Source organism: Dasypus novemcinctus, chromosome 24 (genome assembly GCF_030445035.2).
Source record: "Dasypus novemcinctus isolate mDasNov1 chromosome 24, mDasNov1.1.hap2, whole genome shotgun sequence".
NCBI classification, from domain to species: Eukaryota; Metazoa; Chordata; class Mammalia; order Cingulata; family Dasypodidae; genus Dasypus; species Dasypus novemcinctus.
In genome coordinates, this window is record NC_080696.1 from 62056782 (window position 1) to 62081150 (window position 24369).

Consider the following 24369-nt stretch of genomic DNA (forward strand, 5'->3'; position numbering starts at 1 on the left):
CCACAACACCAGCAAGGACAGACTCTCTCCAGTCCTCACAGTTTGGAAAAGAAAGGCAAGATTGTCTCAACATTTTCATCACTTTCTAGCTCGCCAGCCCAAACTAAGAGACTAAAGCCACCCAAGGAATGTCTGCAAATTTAAGTTAGCGCTTCCTCACACTATCTTGTAGGTTTTCAAAGTTACGTACTGAGGGCTGCTTCGTGCAGAGCCCATCTTCATGCTCCAGTGTCACCACACAGCCTGTTCTGTTAGTCCTTGGAGAAGCGTAACTGACCATCTTCATTGATGTTTAACTTTTGGACAGAAAATTAAGAATGTCAGCCACATGTTTTCATGTTTGAGAGAGATCAGTGATAGTAGGCCATCTTCCCTTTCCTAAGAAGGATTATTGAGTCATTTGTTACTTTTTCTTTTATTTCCTGGAGCATGATGTGTCACTTCATGTTACTTTGTGTAAGCAAGGAAAATATATGGCAAATATAAAACATGGAATATCTAAGAGTATGTTTCTTTGGCTTTGCTGCATAGTGTGGCAAAAGAGGAGCTTGGGAAGGCCTGGAAGGTTAGGTTTGAGTCTTGGTCTGCCTTGTACTAACGTGGCTTTTGTAAAGTTTCATGAACTCACTTGAGGTTTTTTGTTTTTTTTTTTGTCTCTTGTAAAATGGAGATAAAAAAACAAATTCACATAGTTATCGTGAAGACAGAATGTACTGTGGGTGTAAAACACCTGGCACAGTGTCTAACATTTGTTTCAACCAAGTACTGTCATAAGCTAGGCGTTAGATATAGAAGCTACTCAATAAAACTGACCTATAATTTTCCCACACTAGGCATAACCACTGTTAGGAGCCTTACTTTTAATTATTTTTCTTTTTCTTTCGCTGTTCAGACCTACAGAAAGTTGAAATAATAGTACAGTGGCCCCTTGTATAACCTTTACATAGATTTACCATTTGTTAACATTTTGTCACATCTGCTTCATTTCTATTACAAATTCTTTCTGCAGAACCATTTCAAAGCAAGTTGCAGACTTATTGACACTTCACCCCCAAAATAATTAACAAGGACATTCTCTTATATAGCCTCAGTACTGTTTTTATAGCTGAGAAAAGTAACATAATTCAGTAATACTATATAAATTTTAAAAAATCTATTTTCAGAATTTTCCAGTTGTCCCAAAGATGTCCTTTAGTCATTCTTATTCTAGAAGAAAATTTCCCCCCTCCACCTCCTCCTTCGTTTTTCATGATTTTGGATATTTTAGAGTCCAGGCCAGTTAACCTATAGAATGTCCCACATTTTGGACTTGTCTGATTGTTCCCTCATGATTACAGTCAGGTTATGTATTTTTTGGCAAGAGTATTCTATAGGTGATGTTATATATTATGTCTGAAGGCATTTAATCCCATCTGATGCTGCTGCATTTGATCACTGTGTTAAGATGGCAACTTCTGGCTTTCTCCAGTGTCCAAGTCCATTTTCCCTTTATGATTGATAAGTAATCTGTAATCTTCTTGATAACAGATTGAGAGCATCTTGTTCTCCAGTATTCTTGCACCTGCAAGTTTTAACAGCCATTGATGATCCTTGCCTGATAGCCTTTTGACATGCATGCTTGCTTAGATGAATACATTCATGTGTGCGTGCAGAGGATCAGACTTAAATATTATTTGCACCCTCTTCACTTAATATTCTATAAATTTTCCCCATGTAATTAAAAATTTCTTAGCATTATTTGAATGGCAGCATGCTAATCTATTGAATGGATCTGCCAGTTCCCTGTTGTTAAACATATAGATTGTTTCCCTTTTTTGGCTTTTGGTATCTGTGTTGCTCTAACTGCCTCCTGCATGGTTTCAGGGGGTAAGGGATGGGTCCGTTTTCTGTGTTGTAACCTTGCTGCTATGCTGGTCTGTGTTCCCAGGGCACCTGGGAATTCTTGTCCTCCAACTGCCAGAAGGAGGCATAAACGAGGGGGTGCATCACCTAGAGATGGGAGGTTGGCCAGGAAGGTGCTCACACTAGCAGACAGAGAAAGTGGGTTGGGTCCCATGGGGCGGTGGCAAAGGAAGGGCTTGATAGTTTATGTCCTCTGTAGGTAGTTGACAGAGTGGTTCCAAAACTACTCTCAGATTGTATGTTCTTAAGCTCTCTAGAAGGATGTGCCTGGTAAAGTAAGTTATTTTCTTAAGGAGAGCCATGCTACCTCTGTTCATCCAGGCATCATAATTTGGAAAATTGGTTTTCCAGCAGTGCTCCTCTCTCTGTTCCATGTGCTCCCCAAAGACCTGTGGCATTAGGAGCATTTGTTCACTTTGAGGAGTCAGGCAGCAAGACTGGGGTTTGTGAAATGTAATAAATATTCAGGAAAGCTAGTGTATTTAATCTTGTCATGTTAAAAATATTAAAATCTCAACAGACTTAAATTCTTTATTTGATATACATCAGGGCTTTCTCATTAAGAGTATTTTTCTGAAATTGTCAGTTATAGGAAGAAAATTATTCTTCCAGCAGCTTTATAATATCCTGATTATTATTTAAATTGTTTTAGTGGAAGGAGGCAAAACCGGAAGACCTTATGGATTCAAAACTTAGATGTGTGTTTGAATTGCCAGCAGAAAATGATAAACCAGTAAGTATGTTTATAGTTAACAATAATTGAATGTTGCAAGCTGATACTTATTTGCATACCATCTCCTGCAAAACCAAGATTTAAGTTGGCAAATTATTTTCCTTTCTCTGATGTACGAAGAAAAAAATAAGCTGAAGTCAACAAATAAGTGGGCCTTTGTGAAATCAGACTTTGAAAGGCTGGCAGAAAGACAACTAACTAAAATAATTTTTCCCCTAAAAAGTGCAACCTTTTTTCTCTTAAGATGTCATAAATCCCAGATTACATCTTTGGCTTGGCAAAGTTTTGTGTTGCTGTTCAACAGTGGGTGTGACTGAAACGGAATAATTTGCCTTTATCATGGTGTTTGATGGACAGTGGTTCCATTGTTTGTTTTTAATCAAGTAGGTGCTATCTGCAAGTTTCTCTGTCAGCTTCTCTCCCTCTGCACCTACTCTCCCCACCTTCCTTACTCATCTGCCTTTTCAGTCAGAACCTCAGCCTGAGCACTGTTGATTGACATTTTAGCTGGAAGACTCTGTTGGGGGGCTATCCTGTGCATTACACAATGTCTGGCAGCATCCCTGGTCCCTGCTTCCTGGATGCCAGTAGCACCCCCACTCCACCCCACCCTACCCAGTTGTGATAACCAAAAATGTCTCCAGATACTGCCACAGGTACCCTGGGGGCAAAATCCAACCCCTTCTTGAGAAATATCTAGCTCCTGTACTGACTGAGAAGGGGAGGAAAAAGAAGCACATTCCTCCAAAGCTATCAGTTCATGTTTCTTTTTAAAATAAGTTGAAACCAGGGGATACGCTTGTCATGGCCCTCATTTGTGAGCAGTTGAAGAAGAGAGAAGACTATATGTGGAATGCTAATCTGGATCTCCCTTCACCCTAGTCAAAACAACTTAAATTATATTAAACACACAAAGAATTTAAAACACATGCAGAATATTGAACTACCCTGGCCACTAAATGCTGGAGATGGGAAATAGAAATGCTCTGACATGTTAATCTCCAGGAATTAGGCTGATTTGTATCAGATCTACTTAGTATATCTTTCTATAATTGTCCTGTATCCTTACCCTGTGTTTGAATGGACGGTGGTCATTTTTCCCCCTCCTCCCATTGCACACTGTGTCTCAGGAAGGTCAGGGTCTGGATGTTGTGAGGCCTGTATTCTGGCCCTAGCTCTGTGATCTATTAACTCTGGCCTTGCCGCTCCCCCCCCCCCCTTTTATTTTTCAATACTGGGGCCTGGGAACTGAACTCGGGACCTCATATGTGGGAAGTCAGCATTAAACCACTGAACCACATTGGCTTCCCCAAGTTGGCTCTTTCGTCTGTTTTGCTTATTGTGTTTGTTTGCTTGCTTGCTTGTTTATTTATTTATTTATATTTCAGGAGGCACTGGGAACCAAACCCAGGACCTCCCATGTGGGAAGCGGGCACTCAACCACTTGAACCACATTCACTCCCCTCCCTCTTTAATGTGGAAAATGAAGAGCAGAGTTAGGTCCACGGTTTGCCATTTGCCACCCAGAAACCCCAGGGCAATGACCTCAGTCATTTTATTGCCCCCCAAAAATATGTCTTTCCCCAACTTAGTGACTCTTATTCCCCATAGCACAATTTTGGCAGGAGAAATAGGGGGGATATGTAGTTTGCAAAAGCACCCTCTTCCAGCTTGAAACATTGCAGACACTGAGGTTGTTTCACCTTCATTCTAACTTTGAAGTTGTAAGTTCATGAACTAAATCACCTTTTGTGTAATACCCCCTCCCTGGCCTCCTGCTGCTGCCCAGCCAGTCCCGGCAATGTTCAGATCTTCATGGTGACAGTAATTTGTGGCTAATAATTCCTGAGCTGCACAATTACAGTATGCTAATTTTTGCATGGCAGCAATTTGATAGTGCAATATGCATAGCCCTTTTTCTCTTTCCTTGAAGTATTAGTCTCAGCTGAACTTCATTATTTGCCCTTATCCATAATTTCTGGGGCCCAGTTGCTTTAGATTATTAAGATACTAGATAAAGTGATCCATTTAAAAAATAAATGTGACATTTTACAGTGTGGATAAAACACTACCATGTGTGGCGTTTGCTGAGAACTACTTTATTTTGCATGAAAAGGTTCTTTATTATATAGTTGGTGACACTTGGGCTTTCATTTATTTCTGAACAGCATGATGTAGAAATAAATAAAATTATAACCACATCTGCATCAAAGACAGAAACACCAACAATGTCTAAATCTCTGAGTTCTTCTTTGGATGACACTGAAGTTAAGAAAGTGATGGAAGAATGTAAGAGGCTGCAAGGTGAAGTTCAGAGGCTACGGGAGGAGAACAAACAATTCAAGGTAACATTTTATTTTCTGAGAATCTACAGGAACTGGGTAGGACTCTCTCACTAGGTTCTTGGATGGGGAGGTTTATGAACCCCTGCATTTGTAGGGGGTTTTTGTATTTGTGCATTTTCCCCTCCAGGAAGAAATTTCCATAACTTTCTTCAGGTTCTCAAAAGGATCCTTGAGTCCCCAAAGTTAAGAACCACTGTTCTTTGAGAAGTTTCTGAACTCTGTAAATTCTTGTCCCCTTTAAAAAGAAAACACAGTATACCGCCCACTCTCCATTAGTGTAAATTGAAAATAACTTTTGAGACTAACAATGAAACAGCAGTGATTTTTGAATATGCATTTTCAGGCCCCATTCCATCCCTATTCACTTGGGTAAGAATCTCTTTTTTTAAGGAAGGTACATACTGACTTGCACTCTGTTTCAACGTGGATAAACTTCTGATTTTCGAAGATTCTGAATAGAACATCTGGGCAGTATGAGTCTCATCAGACTATTAAAGTGGTGATGAGGTTGGAAATGAGAAGCTGTCACAGCAGACAACAGATTAAGATTATAGCAGGAGAGACCCAAGTCTCTCTTCTTGGCCGTGGTCTTTGGAGGGCCAGGTTGTGGTGGGTGGTGAAGGGATGTAGGATATATTTCTTGTGGCTTTGGAGAATTATAGTGGCCCAGAAATGACTCTGTTCAAACTTTTACTAGCTCTGAGTCTGTATGTGAGTCACAGCAGCTCCTGGCCTATGTTTGCTAAACGCTTCTAAGGCCCCTTCCACCTTTAAGTATATGAATTTCTTTCTGACATGATATGGAGGAGAATGTCTGACTGTAGGAACTTTTGTTGCAGCTTAAAATTTTAGGCCAATCTGTTCTCTTAATCTTGATCATGCCACCCAAGCATGTAATAGGTTTTCATTCTTTAACTACCAGAGCAGCAGGTACATGTAACAAGTTCACTTAAGCTGACTTTTCCTTCTCTTTTATTCTGATAGTGTAGTGGATATAGGAGAACCGACTATGTTGGGAAAATGGCATCATCTTCTTCCTTTATGGCAATCTTGGTTTGCTATATTCAGTAACTTCTTTTAGTGGAGAGTAAATCTAAGATATGCCTAAAGCTTCTCTTTGAGTGTATTTCTCTTCAGAACAGAGTTCTGTGCCATTTAGAGTGATAAAATAGGTAGAAATAGGCCCTATATAAACTCAATAAAATAAAATGTACTTTGCTGTGCCCATTTTTTCTTAAAAGTTAATTAAATAACACCAGTAATTTATCTGTGTGCATCGGCCATGCCCTATGAGTAGAATATCTTTAAAATATTGTCAGATCAAAATTTTAAAAAATAAAATGAAAATATTATCAGACTAATCTTGACTTTAGAAGATTTTTTATCCTGCCAAAGACTGATTTCCTATTTTGTGTTTTTTGTATTGGTTCATTCTTTCATTTGGCCAACAGATTTACTGAGGATCTGCTGTGTGTCAGGTGCCACAGATGCAAACATGGGAGCCTTCAGCCCCTAGGGAGCAGTGAGATGGCAGGGAGGCATAGAGACAAATAAGGACAACCCAGTGTGGTCAGCGTTCTCACAGAGCTATCAGCAAAGCGCTGTGGAAACTAAACTCCGTGGGCTTGTCTGCCTCATATTCAGGACCTACCAGGCAGTCAGTGAATGAATGAATTGAAGGAAGAGAAGTAGATAAAGTATAACTGGTGTCTGGGGTTTAGGGATGAGTAGATAAATGATTAGCTGGAGAACTGACTGTGTAGATGAGTGTGTGCCTTGATGGATGCCACGCCAAGGAACGTGGGCTTGGCCTTTTGGGCAGTGGGGAACTACTGGCAGAGTCCTAAATGGCCTAGTCAGACCTGCAAAGACACTGGTTAGGGAGGCAAGGCAGTAGCTGTGGAGGTGAAGGGGAAAATAGTCTTTATTCCTTACACCTCTTTAATGTCAGATGAGTAAAATGTGGCCAAGTATCTTTGCATAAATGAAGAAAGAATGCTTTTTTATTGGGAAATCCATGCATTAAATAGAAAGTAGTTGAGAAGAGTATGTTAAATTCAGTCACACTTTAATATTCCAGATGCAAAGCTTTCAATCCAGCAGTCTACCTGCAACTTAAGATATACCAACTGTGTACAGAATTCTGTATTTGAAAACTTCAAGGTCTCCCACTTTTGATTTTTATATTTGTGCCTTGGGAAATGTGCATCATTTCACAAATTGATAACTTGGATAGGGAAGCCCATTCAGTAGAGGAAGGAAGGATAGAGGAATTGGGGTAGGAGAAAAGGAGCAGCCTTGGAGACAAGGCCCGAAAAGAAAGGTAGATGGGGTTGAAGTTGCAAAGGGCCTGGAGTACCCTCTTATAGCATTTTCCTCCAAGTCGGGGGGAGTCAAAGAGTGCCATGATTAGAGGCTAACCCATGGTGCTGTGAATGACAGATAAGAGAGTCCTCTGGCAGTAGTTTTCTCAGTGATCTCAAGCTAGTCCCTTCCCCTCTGTATGCTTCAGTTTCTCCATTTGTAAAATGAGGAGGTGGGACCATATCATGTGATCTGAGCTTCTGACAGAAATAGCTCACCCTTCAATCCAGGTAACTTCTTTAAATGAATCTTTGCAGGAAGAAGATGGACTTCGGATGAGGAAGACAGTGCAGAGCAACAGCCCTGTATCTGCATTGGCCACAGCTGGGAAGGAAGAAGGTCTCAGCACCCGGCTACTCGCTCTAGTGGTCTTGTTCTTTATTGTTGGTGTAATTATAGGGAAAATCGCCTTGTAGAGGCCGCATGCAAAGGATGGTAAATTGGATTGATGGATCTGCCATATCATGGGATTTACATTTATCATAACCATGTGTAAAAAGAAATTAACGTATGATGACATTTCACAGGTCTTGCCTTTAAATGACCCCTCCTGTGCGCGCACACAAACACACACACAAATAATAACAATGTTAACAATCTTTTAGAAAGTATAAATGTCTAGTAAATGATTGGGGGGAGAAGAATGATCTTTATTAAATGATGAGGGAAACCATGATTAATACCACACTGGCATATTGTAAATGTCATTTTAAACATTGGTAGGCTTTGGTACATGTTGCTGGATTACCTCTCCTAAAACAAGACACTCTTCCTCGCCTGTTGGTGCTGGCCCTTGGGAGCTGGAGCCCCTTGCGGTGGGGAGGCTCTTTCACCTCCTTATAGTAATCCACCACACTGCTCACTTACTCCCAAGGCTTCTTTTCCATATCTTCAGTTCTGTTCACATCATCAGTTTCTTGGGACTGATGAACAGAGTCAGAAGCTGAAAAGAATTGCACTGTGGCAGCATCAAATGCACTCATCATGAATGAGAGGCATATGTTGACTGACTGACCCAACACTTTGGAAAATAAGTCAATGCTTTGTTCTCTAAAGGGACCAAGCTAAAATACTATTGGTTCATGTAGTGAAATTGAACTGTTATTCAGAGATGTTTAATGCATATTTAACTTATTTAATGTATTTCATCTCATGTTTTGTTATTGTCACAAAATTTTAATTAATATTGTGGCCTAAAAATCACCTGTGCTACCTACTGCCAGTGGGTGACGCTGGCATTGCTGCTGGAGCACTGCGGGCTCCTCTCTGGAGGTTTCTGGGCACTGTGTACCTGTGGAAGGTGTGACTCAGCTGAATGTTGAAAACAGCAGTCAGGATGTGTTTTTCTGTGTAAATAAATAACAGCTGTCGTAGGGAGGGAAATTCTTAGAAGTGACAGTCAAGTCTAGATTACCCCTTCAATGGAGATGAGTAGCTGATCTTCAGAAGATGAACATACTGTTTCCACCATCCCTCAACCACCACCTACACTTCCAGCACACATGTTCCTAGGTCTGGCTGGCCCTTCTCAGTTTGGCCCTACCTTGGAGTCCTGAAGAGGGAGTCAGGCCACAGAGTGGTAGGAGAGAGGGGAATCAGCTGGGGGTGAGTGGGGACGGGATTGTGAGAGACTCTTCAAGTAATCCATCAAGTAGTAATTGAGAGTTTGACTGTAAATTAATTTTATGGCGTAAAAGACCAGTCCAATCCTGTTTGACTATGTAGCATCTTAAAAAGAAAAAAAAAATAAAGCCCCGAAATTAAGAGCTTTTTGTCATTTTGTCACATTTGCTATCCAGGGGAAATTATTATTTTATTATGTTATTATTTCGCTATTGGAAGATTGATTTAAAAATAGGACATGGGTGAAAAAAGTATTTTTTAAGAGGGTGGGTGGTTGGCCTCAACTGAGGGTATGAAAAGAAAACTGTTGAAATATAAGAACCTGGTTACCCTTGCCCGTGCATCACTTTGCCACTCAGTAAAAGGAAACCTTTCCTCTGGGTCAAGGAGCCCTCCTGAAGAGGCACGTGAAAGGTATGCTGAGCATGGCTCCCGTGTGGGGATGGGCTGTAAAAGACAAAACCCATCAAAGAAGACAATTCTTAGAAGGCACCACCTTGAGTCAGATTTCTCTCGAGCCTGGCTGGGACAGAACAAGCTTGGGCTATGGCTCTGGCATGCTGGGTTAGGGGCTGGAGGACTGGCAAGGTGGAAGCCTGCTGTTAGTCCTACGTACGTAACTCTTCTCTTCTTGAAAAGAAGTTTTCTTTAAATCCCAGGTACTTGCAGTAAACGGTGGACAACCAAACACTGACTGCTCAAATTGCTTGTGCCGCAGTTGTAGAAGGCGGCCCAGATGTAAATCAGTCCCTAGTATCTGGCTCCAGGTACTCACGAGAGAGAGTGAGAAGGCTGCGCTGTGAGGCATGTGCCTTCTGCTATTTTTTGCAAATAAACTAAATTTTTTTTCTAATTGTAGGACATATTTTAAGCTGTCTGGGCCACACAATTTCATAATCCTTTAAAATTAACTTGAAAGCAGTACACATTATGCAAATGAAAGGCATGGTTGTGTTCCAGTGAAACTATTCACAAAACCAGCGACTGGTGGAATTTGGCCTGTGAGACCACAGTTTGCTGATGCACTAGAGTGACTATGTTCTTAAAAGCTTGCCTTGGGAACCCACTAGGAGTATGGTTTTGGAAAGTGATTTAGTGTTTTATGTACATTTAGGAGCACAGGTGTTCAGCTTTTCAGAGGATGTGGACATTTTGAGTGCCGCTAAAATCAAATTTTAAGGTCCTAAGTTGGCTCTTCATTCTAGCTAGTCATCCTGTGAAACCTTCCCATGTAATGGTTGGGCCTCGGTGAGCGTGTGTTCATTTGTGGAGCTTTCTGGCTAAGTGGAAGGAGGACGTGCATGGGGAGCCCGGGGCACGTGGACAATGATGGTGATGGGGGAAGGCTGGCTCTTGTAAGCCTGGGTGGTGGAGAGTGCAGAGAAGCATGGCAGAAGCCAGGAGAATGAATGGGGTAAAGGGGTGGCATGTGGTTCTATCACAGCAGAGGGTGAGAGTCAAATAACGGGATGAACTGGTCTAGAACAAGTCAGCCTGAAGCTGGTAGGGATGTTGCTGCCGGCTGCCTTCTGGGGCCTGCCCCCTCGTGATTCCTGGTTCCAAAGGCAACGCCAGGAGTGGAGGCCTTGCTTTAGAAATAGCCAGCACAGGACTAACAAAATACATATGAGATGCAAGCAATAACTGAGTTCCATCACTTTTTATTGATTGCATTTTAAAATTGATAATTTAAGCTCCCTTGGCCAGTACAAAATGCCTCTTAAAGACAGCAGGCTGTATTATTTGTGGGTATGAGGACCCAGCTGTCATTTTTTCCCTCCTCCTAGTTTGCATGTTTCCCTCTCTAGTCTTCTAAACTGCTGGCACCAGCAATAATAAATACTGATAAAATCAGAATTGATTTTTACCAGTGGACAGTTTATGCCTAGAGAGACGGCTTATACCTACATAACACAGAAGGGGGAAAAATGAAGAACCTCCAGTGATCCGTGAAAACCTAACTGCTTTCAAACAAATCCCAGGAGCAGAAATGCTATCGAAAGCTGTTGGTGCTGGGCTCACAATGCTGTGTTGAGTCAGATACAGCTGAAAGCAGGAATAGCTCAGAGCTAAGTAGCCTTTCAAATGAACTTGAAAACAAGCTGCCTGTGTGTCAGTGTGTGTGTATAGTATATATACCATATGTAAATAGCTTCACACTTTTCAAGTAGCTCCTGTTTTTTGCACACAGACATCTTTATATTTGCAAACTCAGAATCCGTGCCAAAATACAATGCCATTCATCATTTTGTTTCGTCTCCAAAGAACTGGCCCCTTTTACAAGTGTCTGGTTGTGGTTTGTGAAATTGTTGATTTGAAAGAAAAAATAGCCAGAGAAGGGTCTTAGGCTTTCAAGCCATCTTGAACCCTTGAATAATATTTAACCTCTAGACCTTCTCAGGTGAAGAGGGCACTGCTTCCCCCTGCTGGAGATGGCAGCTCAGTGAAGAGGGCACTGCTTTCCCCTGCTGGAGATGGCAGTTCATGCTACAGGTGCTAGCTACAGGTGCTGGGTCCCAAAGAAGCTGGCCCTTCCTCGTCCTGTTGAGCTTATTTGGCCTGGAGGAGGAGAAGAGTAAAATCGTGGAATTAATCAGAAGTTGCCACTTTGAGGAGACCTAGCTCAATTCAGCTTGGGGCTGTGTTTGCTGTTGCTGGAAGTGAATGTGTTCCCAGATCAGCAGAAATGGAATTGTGTTTAGAAAGTCCCAGTTCATGACACACAATCTGATCAGGACTGCGATTACTCTTTGGTAATGTAAAGGACAGCTCTGAGATCACCTGTCCCCAGCATGAAGGTGGGTCCCTCCGGGTTCCATGGCCTGATTGGATTTTGGGGAAGACCTGCTCCCACATTTTTTTTTCAGCCATCCTCCAACAGAGGTGCTTTGATAGGAACCCTTTAGAGAGAGTTGCTGCTCCATTAGATGTTTCCCTTGGCCTCTGCAGCGCTGTTTGCGGAACCTGCGCACATGCACGTTCTACTCCATCTTCCCAGCAGTTAGAGCCCGGGGAAGGAGGGTTCTGTTTTGCACATGAGGACACAGAGGCTCTAGGGGGTTACATTGGTCAACTTGTTACAACTTCTCCTTTGGAACTAAATTGGTGTCTGAGAAGGCTGCTGCCAGGGCCTCTATCATCCAGGCTCCGTCTAAACTCAGTCCCTCAAAGGCACAGTGGAAGAGGCCCTGGGGAGCGAGCAGAAGTGCCCTTGATGCCAGCTGCTCTGGGCACTTGCACGCCTTTTATGTGTCTGACCTCATACCTTATTCAGTTATTTTGAAGAAAAGGGATAGAATCAGGACCCTAGTTCAGGTGCTTTTTATTTTTATTTTTTAAACTAAACGCACTCAAGACATAGGGGAGAAAGGTGCGTTTTCCATTTTCTCATTGCCTGAAGCCCTCCGCTCAGTGCTCCTGGTGAATGAAATTGGGGGCTGTACAAAGAAAATTACCAGTCTGTCTCAGTGAGGTGATGATGGGACTGCTGTCTATGGAGGCTTTACGTAACTTGTAAATTAAATGTGAAGCGAGAGCAGTTCATTAAAATTGGTATTACAGAAGTGGCCTGCCGAGGTTTGAAAACAGCCGAGCTGCTGGCGTCTCAGGCCTCTGAATTAGTGCTGCATTTCTCTGGGAAATCAGCAAAGGGAACAAGTAATAGAAGACTGATAAGGAGCATCAGCTGAGAGGCAAACTTGGGAGGCTGTGAAAATGGATCTACAGCTAGATCCACAAACCCTTTTACTCCTACGTGCGAATCCCATTAGCCGCATACTTGGCACACGAGTCTCAGCCATGAGACCATTAGTTGGGGCGCATGAGGTCAGCCACCCCCGTGCCGAGGGACCTGGAAGGCCCTGCGTGGGTTGCTTTTAGCCATCCCCACGGCACTCAAAAATAGAGGTTTAGTTTTCATTTATTTTCATTATAGAGCTATTTTTTAAAAATGTAAAAGCCACAAACACGTAAACAGTCATATATAATAGTTAAAAGTGAAACCGATGGAGGGGGAGGAGAGGTTGTTTCGATTAATAGAATTACTTCAGATTTTTTCTTAATGGAATTAATTCATAGAAAAATGTCTGCGTCAATTCTGCAGAAAGGCGAGAAAAACCTAGCAACAAAAATATAGCTATTATCTAACTTGACATAAATATTTGCAATTATGATACTTTGGAATGTTGCCATGATATAGATTGCTTTGATTAAAAGATGTCAGTTGAATAAAACAGTACCGTGGGATAATAGTTTTCTGCTGCTAGATAAATGCTAATGTTTATTTTTAAACCAGGAAACATTGATCCTGTGACAATGCCCTATTACAATTACTTTATTATAGCACAGGGGTGGTGTATATTTAATCATTTGGCTAATGGCTGTGGGCGCAGGCCTGACGCTTGCTCATTGTCCTGCCCTGCCCCTTGCGTTCTGGTGAGCTTCAGGGACACAGTCTGGGCTTCTGTCGGTGGAACTCTTGCCCAGCTTTGTTTCACTGATACCCAAAGCCGTGTCTGGCCGAAATAAAACAAGTTACTTTTTTCTTTTGTTTCCTTTCAGAAAATACCAACTAAGGGAGACAAGTGGATATCTTAAGCCCATTTTAGTTAAGGCTTACTGCTAGTAAGAATGCATAGCTTTTGAGGATGTAAGGAAAAGATGAAGTAGTGTGCATGTTCCCCACTTCGATTCCACACAACCGTGATCCATGTAATACAAAAAAAAAAAAAAAAGGCCTGGCTCTTTTTATGAACGGGCTGCCTACATTCTCTTGTTTTTTAGAAGTAAACGGAATTCATCTCTTACCCTCTAGCACAGCGTTTATTTTAATCACACCCCCCCACACACTGGATCTTTTACTGGGATTCAAAGGTCAGAATTTATTATCTGTAATACTGAGACCGTTTGTGCGAGAACTCCTTTTCGCTTTTCAGTGTTCTTTTGCTCATTTAGCAAAACATTTATTAAGTACCTTTTGTCTATTAGGCAACATATGAGGTACTGAAAAATTAGTCAAAGGGAGTGATTTCTTTGTTTTTCATTTGTAAACAACCTAAATAAGGTGACTAAAATTTGCATGGAGAGAAAAATGCAGGATATGTTTGGTTCTCATTTCTGTTGCTAGTGTTTCCTTTTTTTAAAAGACAGTTTATGAACACTTGCCATTTGGAGCTTCCTAAAAGAAACTCAAGTAATTTGTTTCCTTCACAACCATTCTCCTTTTTGAGTAAAGATATAGTTTTGATAATGCATGCTGTTCCTCTCTTCACTTTTTTCTCCCTGTCTTGAAAAAAACCTTTGCAGTTGTGATGTATTTTTATTCTGATTTCAGTGTACATTAACATTCTGGGAATTGAGTATTTTAAGAGATGCCTTAGGTTACTTTAGTTTTCATAATTTTTTTCCTCTATGTATTTTAAGTTGTATTTCCTGTTTTGATGTGGAATCCATTTAAAAAGTTGGTGCAGGAAAGACTCTTTCCCATCGTACATTCTGGTTATCTGATATGTAATAAATTCATGGTTTTATGGCTGACTTTACGTTTCCTGGAGGGAAGGAGATATATTTCTGCAGTGTCCAGATTGAAAGAGCCGTTCACAGCATGTTCTCACATGTTCCCTGTCAGCCTGATGAAACCTGCCCTGCCAAGGCATAAACTTTTGTACTAGCTGTCTCCGTATTTTGTTCAATAAATTCTGTGCTTCTGAAAATATCTAAAGGATGCTTCAGTGTAAAATTATTTTGAATGGGTGGCATAAGAGCGTGTAGATATGCTTTAGAAAATGCATTAGATAGGCCCCATTTCTCTGCTTTTTCTCTGCTGCTTAGGAGCAAGAAATTGGTTTAAATGAAAATCATAGATACTTTGTGCCAGAAAACAGACCTTTTAGGTGACCTAGGTAAACTTCCTCATTTTACTGTTGAGGAAACCTCCTGGAGAGGTTAAGCACATACAAGTGCCTTGTATGTTCTATGATTACTTTCCTTTTTGTACATATCCCTTTCAGGCTTACATTCCAGTATTTTCCTCAAGGGAGGCAGGTGTCATAGACTTACAGAATGCCCACCAGTGTAAACTGCTTCCAGTGTAAACCAGTGTAAACTGGAAAGGTGGGGCTGCATCTGTATTTAAGTCATGGTTGAATGATTGACAGTTCTCCATCATGCAGTGTTACATTGTTAAAACATTACTAGATTTTTTAGCTTCTTTGGAAAGGTCACATGTGCAGGTGGCAAAACTTAAGATGCAAGCCAAAAGATAGCACAAGATCAGTTTTCCTTCTACTTCCAACCCACTTCCCCTCTCCAGAGACAACCTGAATTTTCCATTTGTTGGTTTGGCGATCCTCTGTGCAAATATGTGTGTCTATACAGCCCTGGCATCATCTTATACACAGGTGGCAGCATCTGCCACATGTCATGCACATTTTTTTTGGAGACTTGGAAATGATTTCACATCAGCACACACAGTGCAACTATTGTTCTTCTTAATGGTTTTGTGATTTCCTGTGTACGACCGTGGCCATTATTTTCTGGACCAGCCTTCTGCTGGGGTGCTTTTAAGTAGTTTATGGTCTTCTGTAAACACAGCTACTGTGGATACCCCTGTGACTGGGCAAGATTATCACAGGATCAGTTCCTAGAAGTGGGCTGGTTGGGTTAAAGGATGCTTTTGTTTTAAATTTCATTAAATGCCTTTCACATCACCTCCCAGAGAGGGTGTCCTGACTCATAGACCCAGCTGTGCCTATTTCCCTTTTCCTGTGCCAGCACACTGCATTGTCTTAATTTTTGAACTTTGCACATCTGAGAAGTGAGCATCAGTGTTTTTGTTTTGCATCTCTTTGCACGAAGCTGACGGGCTTTTCATATATATAAAGGCCTTTTGAAAATACTCTTGTAGATCAGGAATGGAATAAGTGAAAGGAAATAAAGCTTTACCACTCAAAGGGTTGACGACAGAATGACAAAAATGAAGATTCTAAGCCCATAATTTGGAAAACGTCCACTTACAAATGTGGAAATAGGAATATTACATTATTTTACTTATAGAGAAATTGCTAGCAGCAAAGAGTATAAATATAGGTTGGGCGGGGGTAAATAATTAACCCTTTATAGCCAAACTAATAGAGCTCTGATTTGTGATCTATTGCAGCAGCCTCATCACACACGGTCTAAACATGTTTGCAGCACTCTTGGCATTTGCGGTGTCGCTTTGACCATGGTACTCATAGAGGATGAAGTGCCAGCTGTCCAAGGTCTAAGGATCCTGGACTGTGGGGCCTTCTATAAGAGGGACTGAAAAATGGTGGTGATCTTGGTGGGTGTGGCTTGTATGTTCTATGATTACTTTCCTTTTTGTTAATATCCCTTTTTTTCCCCAGAAGTTAGTCAATCTCAGTGTTTTGTTTGCTTAGTTTCCTTCGTGTCTTTTGTCAGTTCTGCCCCAGACTCTGACCGAATCTGACAGTCTCCTCAATACATTCACACAGCAGGTAAAGTGCTTTATTTAGATGCCCTTTATGTCAGTCTTGGAGCTCTCCATTCTCCCATTCTCCCCCTCCTCTCTGGACTGCTTGCTCCTTTTTCTTTATACTTTTTTTTTTTTTTTGAGGTACCGGGGCTGGGGATTGAACCCGGGACCTTATTTGTAGGAATCTGGTGCTCAACCACTGAGCCACATTGGCTCCCCTGAGTTTGGTTTTTTCATTCGTTTCACCTATTGTTTATTTTTTTGTTTTTAGGAGGCACCAGGAACTGAACCTGGGACCTCCTGTGTGGGAAGCGGGCACTCAGCTGCTTGAGCCACATCCACTCTCCTGCTTGCTCTCTTCTGGGCTGGATTCCCAGTTTTCTGCATCTCTTCATTGTTTTACTACCTCATTTGGGGGGGGCGTATATCCTTCAGCGGGTTACTGAGAAAGGAATATGTGGGAGATATTTTTCTGAAAATTTTACATATCTGAACGTGCTTCCCATTCTTCCCTCACACTTGATTCAGTAGGAGAGTCAAGGTCAGAAACCATTCTGAGGGTTTTGAAAGTGTCACTCCACTGGCTTCCAGCTTCCGGTGTTGCTCTCACAAAGTCTGATGCCACTCTAATTCCTGGTCCTTTTTTTTTTATTTCTGGGAAAATTCTTCAACTTTAATTCCTATCCTCTTGATTTTTTCTGTCATATTTGTTATATTCAAGGGCTCTCTTTTTCCATTCAATATTACCTTTTTGCACCAAGCCAAGCTTGTTAGATATTTAATATTCTCTTTTTACTGAGCATATGGATTATGTAGTTCTATTGTTGCCGTCCTGCCCCTGCCTTACTGCTACTTACTAGTCAGTTCAGACTAGTTTTGGTTTCTGTCGTCTTGGAGGTTTTCCTCGGATGACTGGTGATCTTTGGCTTATGTATTTGTGAGCCAAGCACTAAAAAGCTGATGGGAAGCTATGTGTGTAGAGGTGGAATTTGTTGAATGGTGGGTATCTATGAAAGCCAACCAGGCATGGACCTAACGGGGTCTCCCTGGGGAATTTCTGCCGTCATTATCTGCAGCTAGTTCAGCTTGGGCACCTTTCTCCAGAGAGGAGTGTTCGTGTCCTGCCTACCAGCCGAAGCCTGGCCACCACCATCTCCCTAGGTGCTGGGTGGAGGAGGCGACCAAGCAACCTCACCGTTCAATGCAGAGAGTTTTATTTACTGCCTGAGTTTTTAGTTTGATAACTTGCCCAGGGCTGTTCCCAAATCCAAAGATCCTCTGGTTGGGTTTTTGGTCTTTTATAGGGTTGGGGAGAGGACCTGCTCCTTTCACAAACTTCCTGCCTTCTGCGGTGCCTGGGGCCACCGATTCTCAAGCTCTTGGTGGGAATCTGTGGCACAAGTGGACTTGCTTCTGAGCTCCACTCCTCAACAACCTGCCAGCTACTTTGCTGTCACCTCTCTGCAATTTGCTGTCAACTGCTGCTTACCCATCAGCTTCCCAGATTTCAAAACTTTGCTGACCTCTCTTCTTTGCTGTGGGTCCCTCTCTTTTTCTGTTTATGCTTGTGGGTTTTGTGCCTCTTTCTCCTTTTCTGTAATTTACTGGGACTTCAGGAGGAAGTGGAGGGAAAAGCATGCTTTCTACCTGCCTGTTAACTGGAAGTCCAGGGTGCCCGTGGTACAACCTGGCATGTGATGGGTGGTGAATAAGTATATTTAGGTCTTATTAAACTCACACGGTTGATTTTAATAGTAGTGATAACCTAAGTCTTATTAAAAAGTAATTCTAAAGGACTAAAAAACATACCAGACATAGGTGTGAGAATAGTAGATTATTAGTAGTCTCTAGGAGATAAATACTACATCACTGGGAAAAGACCCGTCTTCGTTGAGAGTTTCTTTGTTTAAGACCATTCTCCTTAGAATGCATCACTGACTCCTTCTGGAACGCTTACTGGTTATTTGGTCTCTCCAGTTGTGGGGGCTGGATGGCTCCAGGACCCATCAGGTTTAAGCTTATTTTACAGGTGAAGAATCTGGAGCCAGAGGACTCCTAAGCTAAGGCTGGAAACCTGCGTGAGGCTCAGGGTTTCCCAGCATCCCCGACCCCTGTGGGGTGAGAAGGTTTGGATGGGTTCACAGGAGCTCCTGAGCCCTCAGGGACAGCAGCTGTCCCCCCAAAGCCCTTCTAAGCTAGCCTGGCTAGTAGACACCAGGTGTCCTGGAGTTTCCCATCCTGGGTCCATTCTGCCCATCATATTTTTTTAAATTGGGGGCAGGGGGGAACAACATCAAAATGGCAACCTGCCCTTTAGACGATGTGGCTGTGCCCCTTGACGCGTCGATTCAGAACTCCCACCGGGCCTCAGGGCATTCGTGGTGAGCCGGTCTTTATCCTGCTGTGCGCAGGCCCATTCCACACCCAGTCCCATCCGGGCCCTGCAGTCGAGGAGCTCATGTTCCATAGACAGAGGGGGGCAGTAAGCCGGGAGACGAGCCAAGGGGACCCTTGCAGACACTGCTGTCCGCCGTGATGGAAGTGACAGGAGTGCCGAGGTGGGAAGTGTGGGGCTCCTTCCTGTGTGATGGCTGGGGGTGGGGTGGCATTCCAGCTGAGCCCCAGTGTGGGGAGAGCATCGCTGCACAGGCCTGCGCGGGCCCGGGGGCAGGTTCCCCGGGATTCAGATGGAGGGAGGCGGGCAAGCCTGGGGCGTGGGGCGGCATGTTCTTAGGAGGTTCGTTGTCAGGGGGCTTGACAGGTAATTTGCTCCCATCCCCACAGCCACTGAACGGGGCTGATGTGTGTGAGAAGGACCCAGCGCTCAGCCACTTAAGGGCCTCGGAGACGGAGACGGAGTGAGTCGCGCGCCGCAGCCCCTGCTGCGGCACTAATGGTTGAGGCACGGCCGGTGCCGTGGCCTTCAGGCGATTGCATAGTCCCTGCTAGAAAGCCGCTGCCTCCCTCGCTCTGCACCAGCCCCCATCACGCCGGAGGCACCCCGACTCCCACGAGACGCTCGCAAGCCAGGCTAGTGGCCGCAGAGGACGTCACCGTGGTGGGCGCTGGCACAGTCCAGTTGCACCGCTGGGAGATGAACCCTGCTCACTTAGGAAAAGGCAAAGCAAGAACTTCTTTTGATAACCAGCATCTGTTAGTTAAGGGGCCTCTGAGAGCAGTGCACGATTTAAACTTTTTATTTTTTTAAAAAAAGCTCATTTAATCTCCTGGGAGCTTGTGGTATGAGATTATAAATTGTTCTTTAAAAAAAAAAGTGACAACACACGAACATTAACTTTGTTTTATTTTGAACTAGAACGGTGGGTTTTACTCTTCCCACCCTCCTGCCCCCTTGATTAAAGCTATTTCAAGTTTCACGTGAAGGGCTGAGACCGTGGGTACGTGGGACAAGCAAGGGTTCCAGAAGGCACGGTGTCTGGGGACCGCTGACCCCGTTGCGATGAGAGTACCCAGCCCCTCGGTCCCCGGGCTGACCCGTCCTATTTCAGCAGGAGCCTGGGAAGTGCTGACCCCAGTTTCCATGAGAAAAGGGCTGCGGGCTTTCTTAGGCCTTATCTTCCATCAGAGCGTCAGCGGCTCCCACATCCAGCCACCCCTGGGGAGGGGGCAGGCCGCCTGGACCCAGCCAAGGCCAGGACAGACCAGGCGCGGGGAGCTCAGCACCTTCGCTTCCTAGACCTTCACACAGTGCAGAGCTAACCGCTTCCCCAGATTCACTTAACAAACCCCCCTCCTGCCAGGGAGCCACGCGGCTGCTGGAGGCCCCGACCTCGGGCTCTGGGATCCAGAGCAGGCTTGGATCCCAGCTTTTTCCCACTGTGTGGCCCTGGGCAAATCCCTCTTGCCCCTGAGCATCCTCAGGCGCAGGGCACCGAGACTCACTCTTGCTACACCCGTTGTGCCCCTGTCCAGGATGCTCTCTTCACGTCGTCTGGGGTGAGCACCAGGGGGTCACGGGCACTTGTTTAGTCAACAAGTACTTATCAAGGCTCTACCACGCGCCAGGCACTGCTGAGTCTGCCGGGAGATACTTTGGTCAGGGGGTCAGGGACTCTTTTCCCTTTGCTTATATCCTAAGCGGAAGAGGCAGAGAATAAATGCAGATAAGTAAGTTCACTTCAGCAATAAGCAGTATAAAAACAGAAAACAGGGTGATGGGGTAGATAGCACTGCATCCCCTTTTTGGAGGATGATAATGGCAGTCTCCCTGAGGAAGTGGCATTTGACCTGAGACTTGAATGAAAAGAAGGAGCCCAGCTTCTGATGATCTGAGGGAAACAATGTTAGGAAGCAAAGGGAGGTGCAAAGGTCCTGGGGCAGGCACCAGTTTGCATGCCAGAAAGAAAGCAGTGTGACAGGGCTGTGGTGAGGGGCCACTGCAGAGGTGGGCAGCAGCCTTGGTGAGCGGAGAGTTGGGATTATATTCTGAGTGCACTGGAAGCCCCTGGAGAATTTTAAGCAGTGCAGGGCAGTGGCAGGAGCTGAAGGTACAGAGCCAGGACCGCCAGTCACCTCCACGGGTTTATTCTCTTCCACACACCCTCTTGAAGACACTCTACTTCCTTCCTTTAGAACCACGATCCCCTTGGCTGACTTTAATAACCAGCAAGAACATTTTTCAGGCCGTTTAATGTTATTAAAAGATTCCAATTTGATGATAAATTGTGGCTTGGTTCTCTCCAGCCTCGATGCAAGACTTGCTCAGTCGTGGCCCAATTATTGACACTCTCATCCTCTCCCGGAATTCCCCCAGCCCCAAGTTAGCTGAAAACCATAAATAATCTAATGATTTCCCGTACTTTAGTAAATATGCCAGGAACACTTGTAGCTATTGGAGACCCACAGAGAATGTTGACTTGGTGTTTTTGTTTTTTTTTTTTCTTGACAAGGAGGGGTAGATCAGTGAGGGCCGTTTCGGTGGGCTGCTTGAACCGCACACAATCCGAGGGCAAGGGCTGCTTCCTGAAGCGCCATCCGCCCCACAGACGATGCTTCAAGATGGATGCGAAGAGCCAGGGATGGGAGGGGGCGCCGGCTGCCGCCCCTCACCCTTGCGGACAGGCCTGGAGCCCCGCAGGAGGCCAGGGAATTTCGCAGGATACAGGTGGGGTGCGGGAACACTGGCAGGGGCCCTGGAGAGGTGCAGCCTGCGGGCCCCCCCAGGACAGCCCCTTCCCAGCAGGGCAAGAGGCCGGGCGCGGCCACCACCCTGGCGCCTCCCCGTCGATGCCTCCACACCTGGCGGCGCCCGGGCCCTGCGCCCGCCTTCCCTCCCTCCGCGTCAGCTCAGCGCAGGGCGGTGAGAGAACACCACCGCTGTGCAGGGCTAATTACCCAGCCTGTCAGCATTTCCGCTCTCATTAGTATTAATTACTTTCCAAAGGCTGGAAACGTTGCTTTCCCCGACAGCCGGCCCAGTGCGCGCTGGCGTGCAGCGTGGGGGGCCCGGAGGCCACGGCCTGCTCTGGGGGGGCGCAGTTCTCTCCGATGGGGCCCTCATCCTCCAGAAGCGGGCGGGGAGGGGGGACTTAGCCGCACGCAGTGTGGACGGCTTGAGGCTTGACTCAGAAGCACAGGGAGGTGCAAACAGGTGCCAGCAGTCAAAACCAGGAAGGCAGAGCTGTCCCGGGAGAGAGGCCTTCGCCGGGAAGTTGGGGGGTGCGGGGGCCGGGACGGGGACGACACCCAGGGCCCCTGCTCAGGCTCGCGGTGCTGAATTTGAATGAATCGTCTTTCAACACCCCCTGCCCGCGCAGCAGATCCGGTGTCCTCACTTCGTGGGAAGGGGGGCAGGCGCCGGTGGGGAGGGCGGCCCCCCGGTGCGGCTTGCTGCGGGGACGGGGGGGCTGGTCCACACCCTGCCCACGGCGACCTTAGGTGGCGGCTGCGACACCTCGGCGAGGGCCCAGGGCACGACACCGGCCGCGGGGCAGGCTGGGCAGCTGGGGAAAGGGGCGCCCCCCGTGCCCGCCTCCCGCCCCCAAGGCCAGGCTCACGGGCGCCGGAGGGCCACGCCTGGCGCCAGGAGCAGGAGCGCGACCCAGGCTGCCGGGCGACACGGGCCGCCGCCGCGGGGGGCCTCGCCCAGCAGGGGCTTGGGGCGCGCGCCCTGGCACAGCACCAGGGGCGCCTGGAAGGACGTGGGGCGCTTGGCGGGGGCGTCGGGGCTCGAGCCGTCGGTGGGCCGCTGGCCGGTGAAGAGCAGGCTCTGGCCGCGGGGGTCCAGCTCCATCTGGAAGAGCTCGTACTCCACGTGGGGCAGCCGGATGCCCAGCGGCACGCACCCGTTGGTGGCCGTGACGTCCCGCTCGGCCCCCAGGGCCCAGGCGCCCGGCGCCCCGCAGCTCCCGGGCCGGGCGAGGTTGAGCAGGGCCGTGGTGGCCGCGTCCATGGGCGTCACGTGCGCCCGCGTGACCTCGAACACCAGCTCGGTGCCGCCGCGCACCCTGGCGGAGGGCGCGCCCCGGCTGTAGCGGCCCGCGGCGCGCACGGAGAAGGTGGGCCGGCGGCACGCGGGGTCCGCGAAGTGGCGGTAGTGGCCCTCCCAGGCTCGGCGGCGCGCGTGGAAGGTGAAGCGCCGGGTGAGGAAGAGCACGGCGGGCCGCGCCTCGCAGCCCGCGCTCACCCAGCGGCCGCCGAGGCGCAGCGGCAGCGCCGCGCGGGGCGGCAGCACGGGCGGGTGGTGCTCGTCGGCGCGGGACACGAGGCGGCAGGCCGGGCAGGGCAGCGCGTGGTGCTGGCCAAGACAAACGGGAGGAGGGCGTCTGCGGGGCGCCCGCGTCCAGGGCGGCCTGGCGGGGCGCCCCCCGCTTTGCCCAGACCCCCCCAAGGTCCCCCCTCCTCCAGCCTCGGCCCTCCACCTGGCATGCCCCCACCCCCATCACGTTGTCTGGCGTCTCCTCGATTAGGTGTCAGCTCAAGGAGAGGCCTCGGCAAGTCATTCCTGATTCGGGGTCACATCGCCTGCTTCATTTCCCCCATAGACATACCATCCCCTGGTATCCTCTCTTCCTTCCTCCCCTCCTCTTCATTGGTTGGAAAGCTCTAGAATGTGGCGCCTTCTCTCTGTGACCACTCTCTGCCAGGCCCAGCATAGGGCCCGGCTCATCGCACACACCTGCTGTATAGATTTGTTGAGTGACTGAATGAACGCGTGACTGAATGACGCATGAATGGACGTGGGCTGGGGCTCCTGTCTTGGGACTTGAAAGTTGTCCTTCCTCTGCCCAGCCTGCCGTGGTCCCAAAGAGTGACCGTGACAAGTCATCATCTTCCTTACTCATGGTTACAGAGGAGGCACTTCCCGAGGGACACACTTCAAAGCAGCTGTTCCAGGTAATAGACCAGGTGACCTGCCTACAGCTGCCCCAGCTAGGGGGGTTAGAAACCCAGCTGGACCTAAACTCTGCCCCTCTGCCCCCCACCGGTTTTCTCTCCTGAAAGCCTCCCTCTCCTGACAGCAGTTGGCAGTTGCTACCTGGCATGGAGAACGGAGGCCTCTTTAGCTTCAGAAATCTCACGTTTGCACCCCCTTGGAAAGTGAATGTGGCAACAAGGATCAAAAGCCATCAAAACGCTCACGCCCTTGAACCCCACTGCTTAGAGTCTGTGCTGAGATGCTGAAAGCTGTGAGGAGCTACGAAGATGTTCGTTTCAGTGTTGTTTACAATAGGAAGGACCTGCCACACTCGAGTTTGGAGGTGCAGCCGCAGCCCTCAGCCGCCCCAGGCTGGCGACTGGTTTTCCTCTATATTTGGCCTTGTTTATGGCATCCTTGCCTTACCAATTCTCATGAACTGGGTTTACAGTGAAACAGGTCAACAGGAAACAGATGCAAAACCCAACTGCGTGGGAGTGGTAAGGCTGCATTTTGGAGTGAAAAAGCTCAGTCGAGGCCAAAGAGGAAC

General features: G+C 46.4%; 2 protein-coding genes across 3 annotated transcripts in view; one reads left to right on the forward strand and one right to left on the reverse strand.

The window, feature by feature from the left end:
* VAPB (VAMP associated protein B and C) overlaps nt 1-9113 on the forward strand; it is a 76327-nt gene extending 67214 nt beyond the window's left edge. For both annotated transcript variants that reach the window (XM_004482350.5, XM_004482349.5), the window contains 3 exons: nt 2555-2635; nt 4804-4980; nt 7602-9113. In XM_004482350.5, coding sequence (XP_004482407.1) covers nt 2555-2635; nt 4804-4980; nt 7602-7760 — 417 coding nt within the window. In that variant the 3' untranslated portion in view covers nt 7761-9113. The remainder of the gene's footprint in view (nt 1-2554; nt 2636-4803; nt 4981-7601) is intronic.
* Nucleotides 9114-22454: 13341 nt separating this feature from the next.
* The window catches only part of APCDD1L (APC down-regulated 1 like), a 52206-nt gene continuing 50291 nt past the window's right edge, over nt 22455-24369 (reverse strand). The window contains 1 exon segment of the mRNA XM_058287384.1: nt 22455-23198. Within this exon segment, the coding sequence (XP_058143367.1) occupies nt 22455-23198 (744 nt within the window).